Below are 16,521 nucleotides of genomic sequence, written 5' to 3' on the forward strand. Positions count from 1 at the left end.
CTATTTTAGATTGGCTTATTTTAAGTGTGTTTCAGCCAAATACTCTCTATTTCTCTAATTATTTGTCCACTTTTAAATTGGCACACCTATTAAGAAATCAATTAATGACATAGTGAGTTTACCATTTTACCCCTATTAATTATGAAGTGGAGGAGAGAAAATGACCAAAATGGTCCTTAATGTTTGGGCTTTGATTCCATTTGGTCCTTAATGTATGGACTTGATGGAAATGGTCCTTTATGTATCATAAATTGTGATCAATTTGGTCCTTAACCCTAAAATTTTAATGGCAGCGATTATTTTTTTAAAAAAATTAACTAAAATCGCTACACGTGGAGCGATTTCCCATTATTTTTTAAGCAGTCCTCGCCTCGGGAATTTTTAATAAAAAAAAATTCAACTTTTTAAAGAAAATGGCTGCTATAGCAGCTATTTCTATTTTTTAAACGCTGCTGGAGCAGCGTTGTTAAAAAAAAAATTCACAGCAGCGATTTTAAAGAAAAAAGAAATTTTTTTTTGGACCGGCAGCGATTTTTATGTTTTTTAAAGGAGTAACAGCGTCAATTTTGTCAGAAGAAAATCGCTCCGTCAGAAGCGATTTTGCCCTTTTGGTTAAAAAAAATTGATGTGCCATTTTGGAATTTTTGGAAACAGGGGAAGGAAAGTCTTGAACTAGCGCATCTTTTACATATTCTGTGTATTTTGACGGCAAAATAAAATAAAATATTAATTTTAGGGTTAAGGACCAAATTGATCACAATTTATGATACATAAAGGACCATTTCCATCAAGTCCATACATTAAGGACCAAATGGAATTAAAGCCATACATTAAGGACCATTTTGATCATTTTCTCAAGTGGAGGATGAAAAGTTCTGCATTTTTCAAAGTAATTAGTCATTTAATTGAGGGTATAATTGGTAAAAGAAAATTGTCTTTTCTTAATTTGTCAAAATAGACAAGTAATTAGGGACAACTATAAAATGAAAAGTGGACAAGTAATTATGGACAAAGGGAGTAGCTTTTAAGCACTTTTGGAGTGTTTGGATAAGTTTAAAAGGGGCTTACAAGCACTTAATTTTAAGCTAAAATACTAAAAATAAGTCAAAAAATTTCTAACTTATGACTTTGGGCTTATAAATCAAAAATGAAAAGTCAATTCTAACGAGCTCAAATTAGGAAGTTGCAATAATGTCTTCCTTTGTAGTATTGGGCTGGGCTCAAGATTGAAAGAGGCCCTTGTAATGTCCAAATGGATCAATATTGAAAAATCACACTATAATCAGCTGATGAGCCAAGAAAGCCCAATTCTGAAAGAGCTTTTCGACCCAAACTCTAACCAAACATAACAAGAAGGGACACATTTAAGTACAAAAGGACTGAAAATTTCTCAAAAGGATGACTCAATCGGTTTGGAGGTAGTCATCCACAACCCCCCCTCCCCCCTCAATATTTTTTGAGTCAAGTCTGTCGCATAGAACTTTTCTAGTGTGGTTTATATCCCATGTTTGATTTGCAAGTTATTATACAGTGGAGGCATAGAGTGCTCACATGAAGGGCAAAGGTTGTGACAGAGATTGTAGGCTTATAGCGACTACAGGTTATTCTGGAGTTCCAAAAAGAAAAAATAAAGTATACTCCTTCCGTTTCATATTACTCATCCATATCACTAAAAATTATATGTCTCAAATTTTACACGTCCAATTTGACAAATCAAGAGAAAGTTATCATTTTCTTTCAATACTACCCTTAGGCCTTATCATTAAATTAATTATATAAAATATTGACTCCCCCTACCCCCTCTTCCCAATTTTTTTTATTTTTTTTATGTTTTCCTCTTTAAATTTTAATTTTTCTTAATAAAAATTATAATTCCACCACTGATAATATGGACGAAGGGAGTAGCATAAATTGGCATACGTTGGATCCAATTATACGCTTTTGCAGTACTCATCCTAAGGCGTCATATGGCATAGGCGTGGTCGAAACGACACTCATATGTTTCATCATTATACACCAACAAGTTGGGGCACAAGATTAATTTATTGAGATCGTGACTATGCAATTTGAAAAAAAAATGTCTACCACCACATCAATCAATTTATTCAATATTATATTCTGGAATGAAAAAATAACACAGGTAAAGTTCATGCTATTAAAGTTAGAGAAATTTGAAATATGCCATTTTTAAAGAGTATAACAAGAAAAGTATTTGAAAACATTACACAGGCTAATACCAACATCCTGGTTCGGATCGGAGTCATGATCGAACATGATGCTTATTTGGTGGACTTTGTTAAGAAATAAAATTATGCCTAATTTGCTATCATTTATCACTTTTAGCATGATGGTAAGCATTCGATCTTAACAACTACACACTAAAATTAAATATTAAAAAAAAAACAAGGGTTTTTTTTCTATTGGAGAGATGAATTGAGGTTGTTGAATTACTAGATTTGTCTTGTGGTCAAATATAGGAAAGAAAGTAATCAATGCCATTTAACAACTTGCTTATTTAATAGGGACTTCTCTTACCCACATATTTTTCCTACCTATATGACCCGTATCCTTTGACATGTAGAACAAATTATCAATAAATGCCACCTTCTTGAATTTTTAGCATTGGTGTTTGATTTACTCTGAAAGGGACTCTCATCCAATTTGTGGTGGACTGATAAGTATTTGTTCATTTTTAATTAGAAGTCTTCGCATTCAAATCTTTCTAATTATGAAGTCTTTCTTAGAAAGTGTTTTAGTCAAACTCTAATGCGAGTAACAAATATCGAGCGGATTTTTTTTAAAAAAAAAATCCAGATCTCATATTTCAATTAATATTGCCAAGTACCACATGACCTATTTATACTTTGTCTCTCCCCCAACTCACTGACAGACTCACCTTAATTAGTCCAAAGATGATGATCAATTGAATCATCTTTACCAAAAAAATATATTAAAATTTCTGTTTGGTAAAAGCTTCTAACATAATAACAAAAAAAAAATTAAGTCATGAATAAGACTAACAATTGTGACACATGTACACATGACACAACAAACTTCGTAAAATAGTCCTTGCATGGCGGTCTTCATGGAAACCCACATTTGTCTAACTCATTTTTAAAAAGAGATATTAGTGTTTTGCGATTCCTTAAATTTTATGTATTTTATTTATCTTTGATATAATTACTCCCTCCGTCCAAAAATATTTGTTCACTATACTAAAAATAGATATCCAACAATACTTGTCCACTTTATGAAATTCATGGATAATTTTATACTTATTTCTTAATTTACCCTACCTTATCATTAATTATAGTCATTTCTCTATTACATTTTTCAAGACATTAATTGTATTTATTATATTCAAAGGATGATATAATAAAATTATTCTTCTATTTATAGTTTCTTAAGTCAATAGTATTGTTGAACAGAGGGAGGGGAGTATATCATTTTATAGAGGATTCTCTAGTCGCTAACATGGTGAAGAAAGTGATACATTTTTTTTGGACGCGTGATGTTGATGAAAAATCGACAAATCAACTTTCAAATGGAGTTTTGGATATATATTTTTTTAGAAAAAAAACTATATATATATATATATATATATTGAATTTTGTATTTTGGCCACTTTGCTATTTATGAGGAAGCAACACAACATTTGCCTTAGTTCAGAAAAAAGATAAAAAGAGAAGAAGAAAACAAAAACTGAGGGGTGTGAAAGAAAAGCTTTTTTTGAATTCATTGGGGGATTTAATTAGATTCCGATTCGAGGAAAATGTCTCTTACACTTTTAAATTGTTCTTTTATGTTTGAAATTTTTGTCAATTAGATCTAATAATCACGTGCCACGACAAATTTAAATTTTGAATTTTGAACTTCTTTTTTGAAAAAGTATATCTTTTACAAAAGAAACTCAAACAAACAAGAGTTTACAAAAGCTGGATTATTTTATTTTTTAACAAACGCCACAAAATGGCTGAGAAAGTAGATAAGAAAAACTAATAATTGAAGGCAAAAATTGTTGCAACTTAATTGATGAATTTTATATTTAATCCCCTTCATCTTCTAGCCAAATTGCTAAGTTAGAATCCTAAAATTAAAGCTTTTGTCAAATTTCAAACTTCAAATAGGTATTATTCCACCTTTGAAATTAATTGTATTTGATACACTTTTTTAATAACTAATTATATATTATATTTGGTATTATATATGCTATGTGTAATTAAAACATCGGAAATCATGATATTGCAATACATATAGTTTAAATATATGCATTATAATGGTTAAAAACACAATTATCCTTCCATTTATTTTTATTTTACATTTTTTCATTGTATTTGACTATTTGTAGAATGTATTTTAGTAAGTAAATACTCCTATTCTTTTTAGTCATCGTAGTTTTCTTTTTGAGATTCAACGGCTTGAATTTTAATTAGTATTTTAAAATTTATTTTTTCACCACATTGATATGAAAAAGTTGCAATTTTTAGAACTTTCTGTATAGTTTTTGAATATTTAAAATTTTATTTTAAAATATTAAATTAATATAATCCAATTTAGCTTTGAAAATTAGTTAAATTGACTCTCGAAAAACGCGACATGACAATTGAAAAGGAATGAGGAGAGTATTTACTTTTTAGAAATCATACAATGTTCTTTTTAATATATATACTAAAGCTAAACACGGTATAAGAAATACTTTTAGCATAACCAACACAAGCATAAATAATATTAACATTATTAATACATCATATACACTACTATTTTTATATATCCTACCAAATGATCGAAATTTCATCATAACACGTGTGCCTTTTTAGTAGTATATAGTCTAATGTCTTGGATGAATCCAGATAGATAGTACTATTAACTAAACACAAGTTATAATCCAATGACCCACAAAATATATGGTTCACAAATTGTCCACCATTCATTTATTTTTTATCACCTTTTGCGGTTTTGCCACACATAAATTTATGTCTCATCAATTCTTTTCTTTTTTGCCTCTAATTTGTTTCTAGCATTTTCTTCATATTATTGGTTTTTTTTTTGTCACAAGCCATCATTTTCACTAAATTGTTTTTTTCTTCCTTTCTGGTTTTTCCTTGATTTTCCATATATTTTCATATTTTAGACTTCATAAAAGGAGGAGATGACATTTCTATTGTTTCTAAGCAAGACTAGAAAAATAAATCACCACCACATTTCTCAAATGCTTTTCTTATCATCATACCGTAAGTTTTGATATTGTGTGAATATTATTTTGCGCATTCATGAGTTAAAATATTTTTAGATTCATTCGAATTTGGTATATCAAAATCGTATTTGAAATTAAAGACAATATTTTGGTTATAATAAGATGAGAAATATTTGAAATTAGAAAATGTATGGGGTAAAAATCGTGATAGGTGGGCGAATTGAGATATGTAGCAATAAAAATAGGTAGGGGTGTACATGACCGGGTTGATTCGGGTTTTTCAAATATCAAACCAAACCATTTGTGTAAAAAATTTAAATTTATAAACCAAACCAAACTAATAAAATTCGGACTTTTTCGGGTTTTTCAACTTCGGGTTGGTTCAGGTTTTTCAAATACCAAACCAAACCATTGTGTCGAATTTTTTAATTTATAAATCAAACCAAACTAATAAACCTCGGATTTTTTTAGATTTTTGGATTTTTTCAGTAAAGTTTGTATACAAACATATAATTAACTTGTGCTCCAAATATTTCTTTAGTCCAACCAAAATACAATTATCTAAGGTGTTTTTTAAGAAAATAACACAAAATATGAGATGAGTACGGATGACACTAAAATATTCAATAAAAAATAATAATGAAATCATCATATAAAATAAATATTGCAAAGTCATAATGAAAATGATCATAATTTGAAAGTACTAAATCATGCTAAAATAAGTTTAATAAGTATTAGTTACATTACTAAATATTTAAGGAAAATTAAAATTAGATTATGTATTTTAATTGTCTAAACCAATGTAAAACTAAAGAACAAATATTCAATATTATTGTCATTCTTAGTGTTGAATTGATTTTCTTTTTGCATTACTATTAATTTGATTTTGATTTAAGTTTTATTATAATTATCAACATCTATGAACTATAATCTTTATTGGACCATTCCAAATTCTAAGTTTTAAAATTGAAATAATATATTAAAAGATATAAACTATGAAATAGTATAAGAAATATTTTAAAATTATATCAAAGTAAATTTTTTTATGTATAAAATAAAATTTTAAAATTACATATATAATGTCGGGTTGGTTTGGTATCGGGTTGGTTTTTTTAGTTAAAACCAAACCAACCCAAATATAGTCGGGTTTTTTTTTCAATACCAAACCAAGTCAAACCAAACCACTAGTCGAGTTTTTTTTTCCGGTTTACGATTTGGTTCGGTTTTCGGTTCGATTTTGTACACCCCTAAAAATAGGTCCAAAATGACTCAACAAGAATAATAGCAAATACTAGCCTCAAAACATGACTGATAAAGGAAAATCTTATTCATGAAAGAGTTGGAGTTTAGATAATCGGGGTTCGAGTCATATTAGCAAAGGGCCACTTACCTTCAAAAATACAAGATCAGGCCAAACAAGACAAGCTTAAGATAAGCTCAGTCGTCTAACTGTTACATATATAAGGGTGCAAGATCTTCATCCGTTGTTATTTAAATAGAGGTGAATTTTTTGTACGATACTCCCTAGAGTTTAAGTATAAATAGTCTTTTATCTACTAGTTGTGTACCATATGATTTTGTTCATTTACCAGCATTATACTCTTATTATATGTACTTTCCATTGTTTCTAAATCATATTAATAAGATCAAGTTTTGTCCACGGTTTTACGCTATCAATTATCAATATTATACCTCATGTTAATTCTATACTTTTACTTCAGATTCAATTTCATATTTGTTATTCCTTTTGTCTTGTTGGTAAATATGAAGCAAGTTACAATATACAAAATCACGCATTTTGATTCTTATAATTTACATATTCTTAAATTACGTCTATAAAAATTTACTGTACAATAAACAATAAACTACTTTTTTAATTAAGGCAACAACTTTGGGTAAGATCACATGACGATCATGTTCCATTTGAAAAGCCTATGATTGGAAACTATAGCTTTATCAAGTAGTACTTCTGGATCCAAATTTTGTCATATTTCATTTAAAAATTATCCATGTACTACTTTAAAAAATTGTATATTGGAAAAAAGCAAAAGTTTTTGAATTTTTTTATGTGCGATAGAATTAGCAAAAAAATTCTTCTCTAGTGTAATTTAATTTTAATGAGAATATAATGTGAAAGGTCTCAAACTTAGAGCAAGTTATATTGATTATTACTTTAAACTTGATTTGCATGTATATAATTATAATTATAATTATATATATGTGAATAAGGTTATATGATCGAAAAATAAGTTGTTAAAACAACTTGAGAATAAGAAAGAAAGAAAATTAGGATCTAATGCAAATAATTTAGTGCAAATCGAGGGAATTTTATCACATAGTCAAATTCAAATGATCTTTATAAGGAATAAAGATTTTTAAAAATACATTACGATTATCTCGTGACACAAAAAATAAATTTAGCAAAGTTGGTATACCACATTAAATTCAATTGATCTTTATAAAGAATTTAACAAATATATTGCTATTATCTCGTGACACAAAAAATAAATTTAGCAAAATTATTACACCATGTTAAGTCTATAATATCATGACAAACCTCACCAAATTTAAAAATAAAAAATAAATAGTAACTTTTAAAGCGTTTTCTTTAATATGTTTTATCTCTTCTCATATAAAAGCTAAATCTTTGTAATTTGTCATAGGTGTCAAATTTTTAGTGTCACACCATAAAGAGAAAACCATGACATAAGAATGGAAAAATTGTCAACAAGATTGAAAAAAATGAAGAAGAAAAGAGAAAAAGAACACCCCATTATTACGGTGAATCAAATTAAATAAAACAATATATCCTTTCCTTTTTATTCTACTGACTCTTATACGAATAATTTATTTAGTAGAATAAACTCCTAATAAATAGTCCTAGGCTAGGTGGTCATATCTCTACTAACTTTTTTTTTTATCAATAGTACTAACATTATTCTCGTGTTTATTGTTTTTCAAACGTAATTACTATCTAAATTTTTGTACTTCAATTATCATACTATTTTCATTTTTATTCAGGTTTATAAAAAACACCTCTATGAGTATACTTCTCCATCTTTTCCATGTCCAACTTATGAGAGTTATTAGAAATTAATTCTCAATAGTTTCATAAGAGATGTATCAAGTTAACAAGGATCCAAACGGTGAATGTAGTACTCCATCTAGTCTATGTACATTTAAGTGAATTGTCGTAACTATTTTTTCATAACTTAAAATAAGTGAATAATAAATCTTTTTTATCATATTTAAAGAAATAAACAAAAGAAACCTTTAATTTATATTATTATAACGCAACAATTTACAGACTTACAAAATTATGAGACTAAAGAAAGGACAAAAAGAAAAAACATAGAAAATATTTTTGTGTCATAAAAATGAAAATGCTGATCTGTGTATGAAAAAAGAAATATAAATATAATATTACAGCCTCACAGTCCACCACACACACAGAGTGACGCTTCGTTTGATTTTCATAGAAACAGAGGGGACCCAATACCCATCTGTTACTCACTCTTCTCCGTTGGTACTACCAAACTTCAAAATCCCCCCATTCCCCAATACACCACAAAAACAAAGCTAAAACAAGAACAAGATTCTTCAATTTCAGATTTTGAAGCAGAACCAAAAGATCCCATTTCTTGCAAAACAGAGCAACAGTAATCACCTAGTTTCATAAACCCAAAACATGCCTAAAGGTGCCAAGAAGCGAAAAGCTGCTCAGAAAAAGAAGCAGGTTCAGGCAATAGAACTTCCTTCCCGCAGTACCGGTTCTTTTCCTGGTACCTTACTTCATACTCTGTAATGACTAATGGGGTTTTTGCTGTTTTTGGTGTTTTGGGGTTGGAAAAAAAATGAACTTTTTATTTTTTTTAATCAATCTTGGACATACCCATGTGCGTTTTTTTCCCCAAATGTTCAAGGACTTTACAGTTTGTGATCTGTTTTCGAATTTCGATTGGTGGGTCTGGTTTACTTTATCCTGTTGTGTTTTATATTTTTCTCCGTATTGGTATGTTTCTTGATTGAAGTGTGTATTTACATGATTGTATAGTGTGTTTGTTTCTTAAGTGCTTTTGGTGGGAGCATTCATGACCCACCAACCCATGTTACTTCCATTATTGCTTACTTTTTAGTTGTTAAGTTTGATTTGTGGGTCATTAAAGCTGATGGGTATTGCTAACTTGTGACATTCTGCTTCGTTTGGTATTGAATCAATATGGATGGATCTATGGCAGGTGAGGAGGATCTGAAGCGTGATGATAAAGAGAGTGATAGTGAGGGTAGTTCCCCTGCATCTCAAGATTATCAGAATCACCAAAACCAGTTTACTGAAGGAGAGGTTGAAGATGGAGAGAAGCAATTGGATGATTCACATGATCGGTCAATTGAAGAGAATGAATTCAATGGGGTGAAACAAGAAGGCAAGGAAGTGGAGATTGTCGGAAATGAAGAAGGAGGTCTTGTTCAGGTTGAAAGGGAATTGAAGGTTGAGTGTGAATCTGAGAGCCAGAAGATAAGTGCTGAGAATGCTGAAACCATGATTGAATCTAACCGAGGAGGGTTGCAAAGGAGTTCCAGTAGCAGCAGCAGCAGCAGCTCAGTAGAAAAATATGATGTTGCTTATAAGAATGATGTTGTGGTTGATGATGCTCCAACTGTTGAATTAGTGAAAGATATTGAATCTTTGCCTGGTAAGAATAGAATTGTGGTTGATGATGCTCCAGTTGTTGAATTAGTGAAAGATATTGAATCTTTGCTTGATAAGAATAGTATTGTGGTTGATGATGCTCCAGCTGTTGAATTAGTGAAAGATAATGAATCTTTGCCTGATGAACAAGCTGCTGATATCCTTGTGGGAACAACCTCTGCATGTGATTTGGATAAGGCTGCAATATCAGAAGGCATAGTTCAAGTCACAACAAGTGCTTCAGATGCTGATAATGTGATCGCATCTGCTGTTGAACCGGTGGTGAAGGAAAAAGGGGAAGAAAATCTGTGTGTCGTGGATGAGAAAGATACAGCTTCAGATACTGTTGTGGAAAATTGGAAGGAAAATTTGGGTGCTATAGTTGACAAAGCCACTATTTCAGAAGTTCTGATGGAGACAGGATCAGAGAAAAGAGATGAAACAGCTACTGCAGCGTCATGCGATGCTAGTGCAATATCAAGTGGTAATACTTTAGAAAATACAGATGCAAAGGCTTCTGCGACCCTAGAAAATGAAGAAAAAATAGAGGCACCCCACAGTGCTCCTAAAATTGATGCTGTTTCTGCAGATGTGAAAGAATCTCCAGCTCGAGAATGCCATGACCATCAGGTTATTTATCTTTCTATTATTTCTGTCATTCATATAGGAGAGTGTTCTTAATCACATCTGGCAGCTCATGTTTATGTGATAAATCTTTTAAATTTCTTTTTTTTTGTTTTTACAGTTAACAGCGTTACCTTCACGACCAGTGCAAACAACTTCCTGGAAGAGTTGCTGTGGCTTGTTTGAGTTGTTTGCAGGATCAAATAGATGAATTGAGGTTAGACATCAGCCTTCTTTATTTTGTTTGTTAACCACATTATCTTTTACCTTTTGTACGTCTGCAAGAAGAACAAAAATGTATAGCTTTCATCAATTGGATGTGTCTTTTGGTCTTCTTCTGTTTTGTTTTACTTGATATCCTTTATGCTTGACTTTAATCTTGTTGCCACAGTTTTTAAGTGTTTATTGGTCTGAAAATTGTTTTTTGCCTTGTGGCTTGGATTAACTGTTGTAAGATTAACTGCAAGAAGAAAGCATGATAGCCAAAACCGTATGCAGATCAGTGACTGCCCAGAAAAGTTTATCTACAGTAGTTTTGCAATCACTTCCTCTTGAAAATAAGTGTAATCCTCTGTTTTTACTGACTCAATTATTTAACAGTGCAACTGCTCCAAACACATTATGTCAACTTGAATTCCATCTCATTGATGGTGTCTTATTGTGCAATCTTGTTGTTTAAGTGACCATCAAATTAAGCTAGTTTCTATGAGCATACTGTGAAATGATCATTTTCATGCTAAACAGTATATCAAGGTTGATCTGCTATGTTATCATTTAGGATTGTTTTCTTCAAGCTGTGTTGTCAATGTTTTTTATTTTTACTTGTTTATGTCGCCTATAATGTATGTGAGACTTGAATTCAATGCTGACCCTATGGTTTTGATTTTTTTTTTCCATATGATATACTAGAATGCAAATGGTTGCACGTCATGTTCATACATAATCTAGTTGGGTCAACTAATCAACTAACAAGGATTTTAGGATCTCTTTCATTATTTTTGTCATGTATCCAAGTTCTGGAACGGCCATGTCATGAGAGATCATCATGTTCTCTGCACATGTTAATCATTATCTTTTCTTTTTCTAGAGGCAGGGGGATCACTTAGATATATTTTAGTTGGATTGCTAGAGTCTTTTTGTCTGTATTGTGACGTGTATGTTGGTAGACATTATAGAGAACATCTTCGGCTGAAAACCTTAAGTTTTTAAACATTGAAATTAGTTCCAAATGGAGCAAATCTGTAGTTTGGAGTTGAGGGATTGTTTTCATTGTCGTATATCTTAGTAGGGTTTGATTTTTATTGGTGCCTCTGTCCCATTTTATGCTTTTAGTCCGTCTAAAAGGAATGGCTCCTTTATATACAGAAACAATTTAACTTTAAACTTCTCATTTTATCTTTAATGATATCATTTTTAGCCACACAAATGTTAAGGGATTTATAGACCACTAGTTGAAAAAGTCTTTCATTCTTAAACTTTGTGGCAAGTCAAACACCATTACATGAAATAGGACAGAGGTGGTAGAACTCATGGGATTAGCTGAATAGGCAAGAAAGTATAGGTAAATATACCCCCGTATTTCAGCAGAGCAGTTACATCTTGCTTAGTTTAAGTGTTTGAACTTATGGGGTGAAATTCAGTTTTGATATAAAGTGTCTTAAAAAAGATTGCATGAAGGAGTACAATGGTGAATCATGCAGTCATAAAGTTTTTGAAATGGCATACCTTCTACAGATTGGTATAGAAAATTGTTTATGGTTATAAAGCTCATGAGCAAGGGTAGATTGTTGGATTAAATGTGAGGAAAAACTCAGTTTATTAGTCAACTTAATGTAATTCATTAACAGCTGTAAGGATCACCGGATTAGAGTAATTTAAGGTATTAGGCAGGATGCACCAAGGTCTTTGTACTTTTCACATATAGTGATATGCTGGTTACACTTTCAGGTAGGTGTTGGCTGGTTAAATATTCTAGCAATGGTGTGAAAGCTCAAACATGTACCCCTGGTCAAATTCAATGTGGTTTAGATTTCATGAGGAAGCTAGAACCATACGAGTGGAGAAAACAGCATTTTGAAGCCTTTATGAAGTAAAATATGCTTTGTTACAAAAAGGTTATGAACTGCTACTATTAGCTGTGAGACACTGAAGTAATGTGAAGTGTAGGATATTCTGTTTCTCTTTTTTTGCATGGCAAGACAAATAACTAATAATCTGCAGAGTTTTATGAAAAAAAGACGTCAAGAAATATAACAAACAATTTTTCAGTTACCAGTTACTCTGAGGAAAAGTGTATGTGGTAGCTAACTTAATGAAGCCAACTGTTGAGGCTGATGCATTGAGCATCATGAGAATAAAAAAAGAAATATAGATGTACTAATGACATCCTTCCCGGAAGTACTTTTGTTCTTTGAGCATGATGGTGATGAATTTGATTTAGATAGAAGATATTTCATCTCTTGTCTCATTGAATTCTTGCATGACTTCCACCTGTCTTGATGTTGTCAATGATTTAGCAGTTAACTGGAGCACCTGCATTTGGATTACTTTAGGGATCTTTATGAGAAACCTGGACATTTAAAGTTCTGCAATATGCTAGACTCTTAACTATATTGTACTGTTTGATATTTCTATTTGTTTGCGTAGCTTTTTCTACTCATACTGTAACACCTGATAAATGTTCTATTGAATTTACCCTCTTAATTGTTTCTGGCAATTAAATATCTGTACCTATAGCATTGACATTGGTGATCCTCTTATGATTATGATTAAACGTCTTTTTTTTAATGCAGAATAAGAGCATGAAAGTTGATTGAATGGAGTAGCAACCTTTGGAATTCTAGAAGTTGATGACTGCCTTCATTCTCTTGAACAGTGTCTTTGCAAGGGGTCTTGTTATAGAAACTTATATGTTCAGTACTTCTAGTTTAGTTTGAAAAAGCAGCTGAGAACTTCTCGTCTCGTTGCTGCTTTCCTGGTATTTTGCAGTGGTTAGTTTCTTTTCTCGTATGTTCTATTGGTGTGATGTACCTGCTCCTCAGGGAGTTGGAAGAGCCTTTCTTAATGTTTTTGCACAGGACACTTGGAATTGTTATTCATCCAAAATTTCACCAGCATATAGTTATATCCTTTGGGTTCAGACATAAGCTTCAAAGCTTTGTTATTAATAGTCACTCCTTTTACTTCTCTTCACTAAGTTGGACACCTGTGATGGTTATTTTTCTGTTTTCTATTCTAGTGGTCCTAACCTTGCTGCCAAATTTGGTGTGGTCCTTCTGATGGTGAATGTCTATGCTAGTTGACGCAGAGTGTTTGTATATGCTACACAATCTTTTGATTAGATTTGAATTACTCCATGGAATTCAGTTGCCAAAGAATAATTATGCTTCAAATGGTATCTGTTAGATCAGTTTGTTTGAGATTTCTCTTTTGAAGTTAATGAGTGAATGCTGCTGCTGTGTCCCTTCGACAGCATTAGGTAAATCTTTGTTAAACTTTCATAATTCAGGAGATATGTTATGTACATATATGATGTTTTTCTTAATAATGTCCAATTTTCTTCTGGGAAAAAGCCAATGAAGGGTAATATTTGTGCATCACTTATTTGTTTCTTACAATTTGAAAACTGAAGATAGTTGATATACAAGCAGCCATCTGGCCAACTTTGTATACACAATAATGAATAATAACAATGACTATTGGAAAAAAGGAAACAACAAACTCAATCAATACATTTCACACGATACGATTTATCTTCGAAGTTCATTTATCTCCTTGATGAAGCACCATGAATGGCAGCTATGTATACCAGTTGAGTAAATGATAGAATTATCAAGAATGCCTCCATTGTTTTCTGCAAAATTATCCAAAAATTGTAGAGGAGTTAATGTCAATAGTTCTCATAAATTTGCATAGATTTAACTTTGAGTACAGATGAAGGGTGCTATACCAATTTGGAATTCCTGTAGTTGAGTTCAATTTCTTTCCAAGCAAAGCTGCATGGATGAAAATTTCATTACTTTATTGATATGTAGAATGGTACATAAAAAAGAACAAATAGCACAAAGCGTCAAGAGATAAATTCAGATTCAGATCTTCGTTAAGTGAAAATAGACAGGGCCTTACCCCATGGCAAGGAGTGTAAGACTCCAGGCTATTGCAGCAGCAGAAGCAGCAGCTGGTAAGCTATCGATGTTCCAATGGCGAATGTGGTTAAGTCCAGAGAGGACAGATGCAACTCCAACCACACCTGCTATCAAAGCAAATACAACAAAGAATCCAGTGGCAGCATTTCCAATTGGGAAGTAAATTGGAGAGAAATGTGCTGGAAGTTCCATTCCTGGACCTGAAAAAAATCACACACACCATGATCAGTCTTTAACAAAAGACTATATTTAGTAAAAGATAGAACATTTAGTAGACTACTCTCTCCAACTTAGTAGTGAAAATTATTATCGATCAGGCCAATAGTTGTGGTGCGTGCAAACTGACCTGGACTCACACAATGGTTATAAAAAGAACAAAGAATTTAGTGAACATAAGGATTTTGACAAGATGCTTACCAATGACAAAACCATTATCAATGGCAAAGTTCATAGCCCAACCACCAATGCCTAAAACAACAACATACATGCAGAAATTAAGGACCAAAAGCAAAGATGCAACAGGTTTCATCTGCCCACTAGCCATTCTTGGTTCTTGAAAATGATAATGATATAAAGGCTTGAAATCTCTTTTTGATGAAAATTGAACAATGGTTTTGTAAAGGCTAAGAAGACTATGTTGTACAAATGCATGTGATGTCTGCAAGTTCTTTGGGGTCTTTATAAATACTTTAATCTCATAAGGTTTTGGTTCTTTTCTTGTAAGGCTGTTTGTTCTAAAGGGCTTTGTGGGGTTGTAAAGGGAATGCTTCCTAATCAAGACAAGGGAGCAAAAAACCAAGATTCTTATCAAGGGAAGGAAGCAAAAACCAAGATTCTTTCCCAGCTAAACATTTTTTAGTATATCTTTTGAGGTGGTACATTCTTTGATTTCAAAAGGAACATTCTTTGTTTCATACAAAATGAGCTAGGTAAGATGACAAAAATGGTCTCTTATGTTTGAGTTAGGTTCAAAGTAATCTCCAATATATAATCTTGGACAATTTTGGTCTTTTAAGTTTGCGAAAAATGAGCATTTTTGGTCTTCACCAAATACAAAGCAAACTCCATCGGTTAGATTAGATGGAAATTTTGAAGAAGAAAAAGGATAGCATTTGTTAAATATTTAACAGAGATCAAAAGTGTTCACTTTTGAAAAATTTAAGAACCAAAACTACTCAAAGTTATATTTAAGGGACTACTTCAAATCTATCCTCAAATTACAATTTTTTTGTCATTTTCTATGAAGTTGTTCAGTGTAATTTACGGTTTAGGGTAATTTAAATTGTACAATAACATACTCAGCTATCTTGTGAAGGTAGGGAAATTATTTCTTATAGATCCTCAACTCAAGTAAAATATATCAAATGATATATGAAAATTATGAGGGGAGAGGAGTAGTAACAATATGAAATAATATGATAATCGGAACAAAGAACAAGAGTAATACCAAAATCGAATATTAAGGTAACAAGAAAATAAAAATAACAATAAAGAGAAGGAAATTGGTATTACTCTACGTACCAACTCTCTATCCTAATCTTTGACTTTCACAACTTCTTATCTAGAGTCATGTATTCGATAAGTTATAAGTGTGCATCCAGTCTAATCATTTCTCACTAATACTTATTCGTCATATATCTACCTCTCCTCAGACATACTATTGCGGTATAACCAACCTCACACACCTTCACAATAAGGCATTCGAGCATCTCTTCTTCACATGACCGAACCATCTTAATTTCACTTTTCTCATATTATCCACCATGGAAGTCATTTTCATCTTATCCCAAATATCTTCGTTATTAACTCTATCTTTTCTAATATACTCACTCATCCATCTCAATATTCTTATTTTTGCTACCTTAATC

The 16,521-nt window shown here is 31.5% G+C and overlaps 2 protein-coding genes across 3 annotated transcripts; one reads left to right on the forward strand and one right to left on the reverse strand.

Moving 5' to 3' along the window:
• Positions 1-8,625: 8,625 nt before the first annotated feature.
• LOC125836154 (uncharacterized) lies at positions 8,626-13,700 on the forward strand. 2 transcript variants are annotated; one of them, XM_049515251.1, is made up of 5 exons: positions 8,626-8,976; positions 9,433-9,888; positions 9,991-10,514; positions 10,630-10,725; positions 13,301-13,700. In XM_049515251.1, exons 1-4 carry the CDS (start codon positions 8,883-8,885, stop codon positions 10,717-10,719), a joined length of 1,164 nt encoding a protein of 387 aa, XP_049371208.1. In that variant the 5' UTR covers positions 8,626-8,882; the 3' UTR covers positions 10,720-10,725; positions 13,301-13,700. The 2 variants fall into 2 exon arrangements, with proteins under 2 accessions (XP_049371208.1, XP_049371207.1); XM_049515250.1 differs by having other exon boundaries at positions 9,433-10,514.
• Positions 13,701-14,070: 370 nt separating this feature from the next.
• LOC125836262 (membrane protein PM19L-like) lies at positions 14,071-15,297 on the reverse strand. The gene is made up of 4 exons (XM_049515434.1): positions 15,071-15,297; positions 14,634-14,853; positions 14,458-14,503; positions 14,071-14,361 (listed from the first exon to the last, which is right to left on the reverse strand). The coding sequence occupies exons 1-4, from the start codon at positions 15,195-15,197 to the stop codon at positions 14,275-14,277; spliced, it is 480 nt and encodes a 159-aa protein (XP_049371391.1). The 5' UTR covers positions 15,198-15,297; the 3' UTR covers positions 14,071-14,274.
• Positions 15,298-16,521: the final 1,224 nt, after the last annotated feature.

The sequence above is a fragment of the Solanum verrucosum genome, unplaced genomic scaffold, assembly GCF_900185275.1.
Source record: "Solanum verrucosum unplaced genomic scaffold, falcon-dt-bn FXZP01000278.1, whole genome shotgun sequence".
Taxonomy (NCBI): domain Eukaryota; kingdom Viridiplantae; phylum Streptophyta; class Magnoliopsida; order Solanales; family Solanaceae; genus Solanum; species Solanum verrucosum.

Coding starts and splice junctions, on each gene's coding strand:
- LOC125836154 (XM_049515250.1), top strand. CDS start 8,883: ATGCCTAAAGGTGCCAAGAAGCGAAAAGCTGCTCAGAAAAAGAAGCAG. Junction 8,977..9,432: donor CAGTACCGGTTCTTTTCCTG/GTACCTTACTTC, acceptor GATCTATGGCAG/GTGAGGAGGATCTGAAGCGT. Junction 10,515..10,629: donor GAGAATGCCATGACCATCAG/GTTATTTATCTT, acceptor TTGTTTTTACAG/TTAACAGCGTTACCTTCACG.
- LOC125836262 (XM_049515434.1), bottom strand. CDS start 15,197: ATGGCTAGTGGGCAGATGAAACCTGTTGCATCTTTGCTTTTGGTCCTT. Junction 14,854..15,070: donor TGATAATGGTTTTGTCATTG/GTAAGCATCTTG, acceptor GATTTTTTTCAG/GTCCAGGAATGGAACTTCCA. Junction 14,504..14,633: donor CTTACACTCCTTGCCATGGG/GTAAGGCCCTGT, acceptor TCATCCATGCAG/CTTTGCTTGGAAAGAAATTG.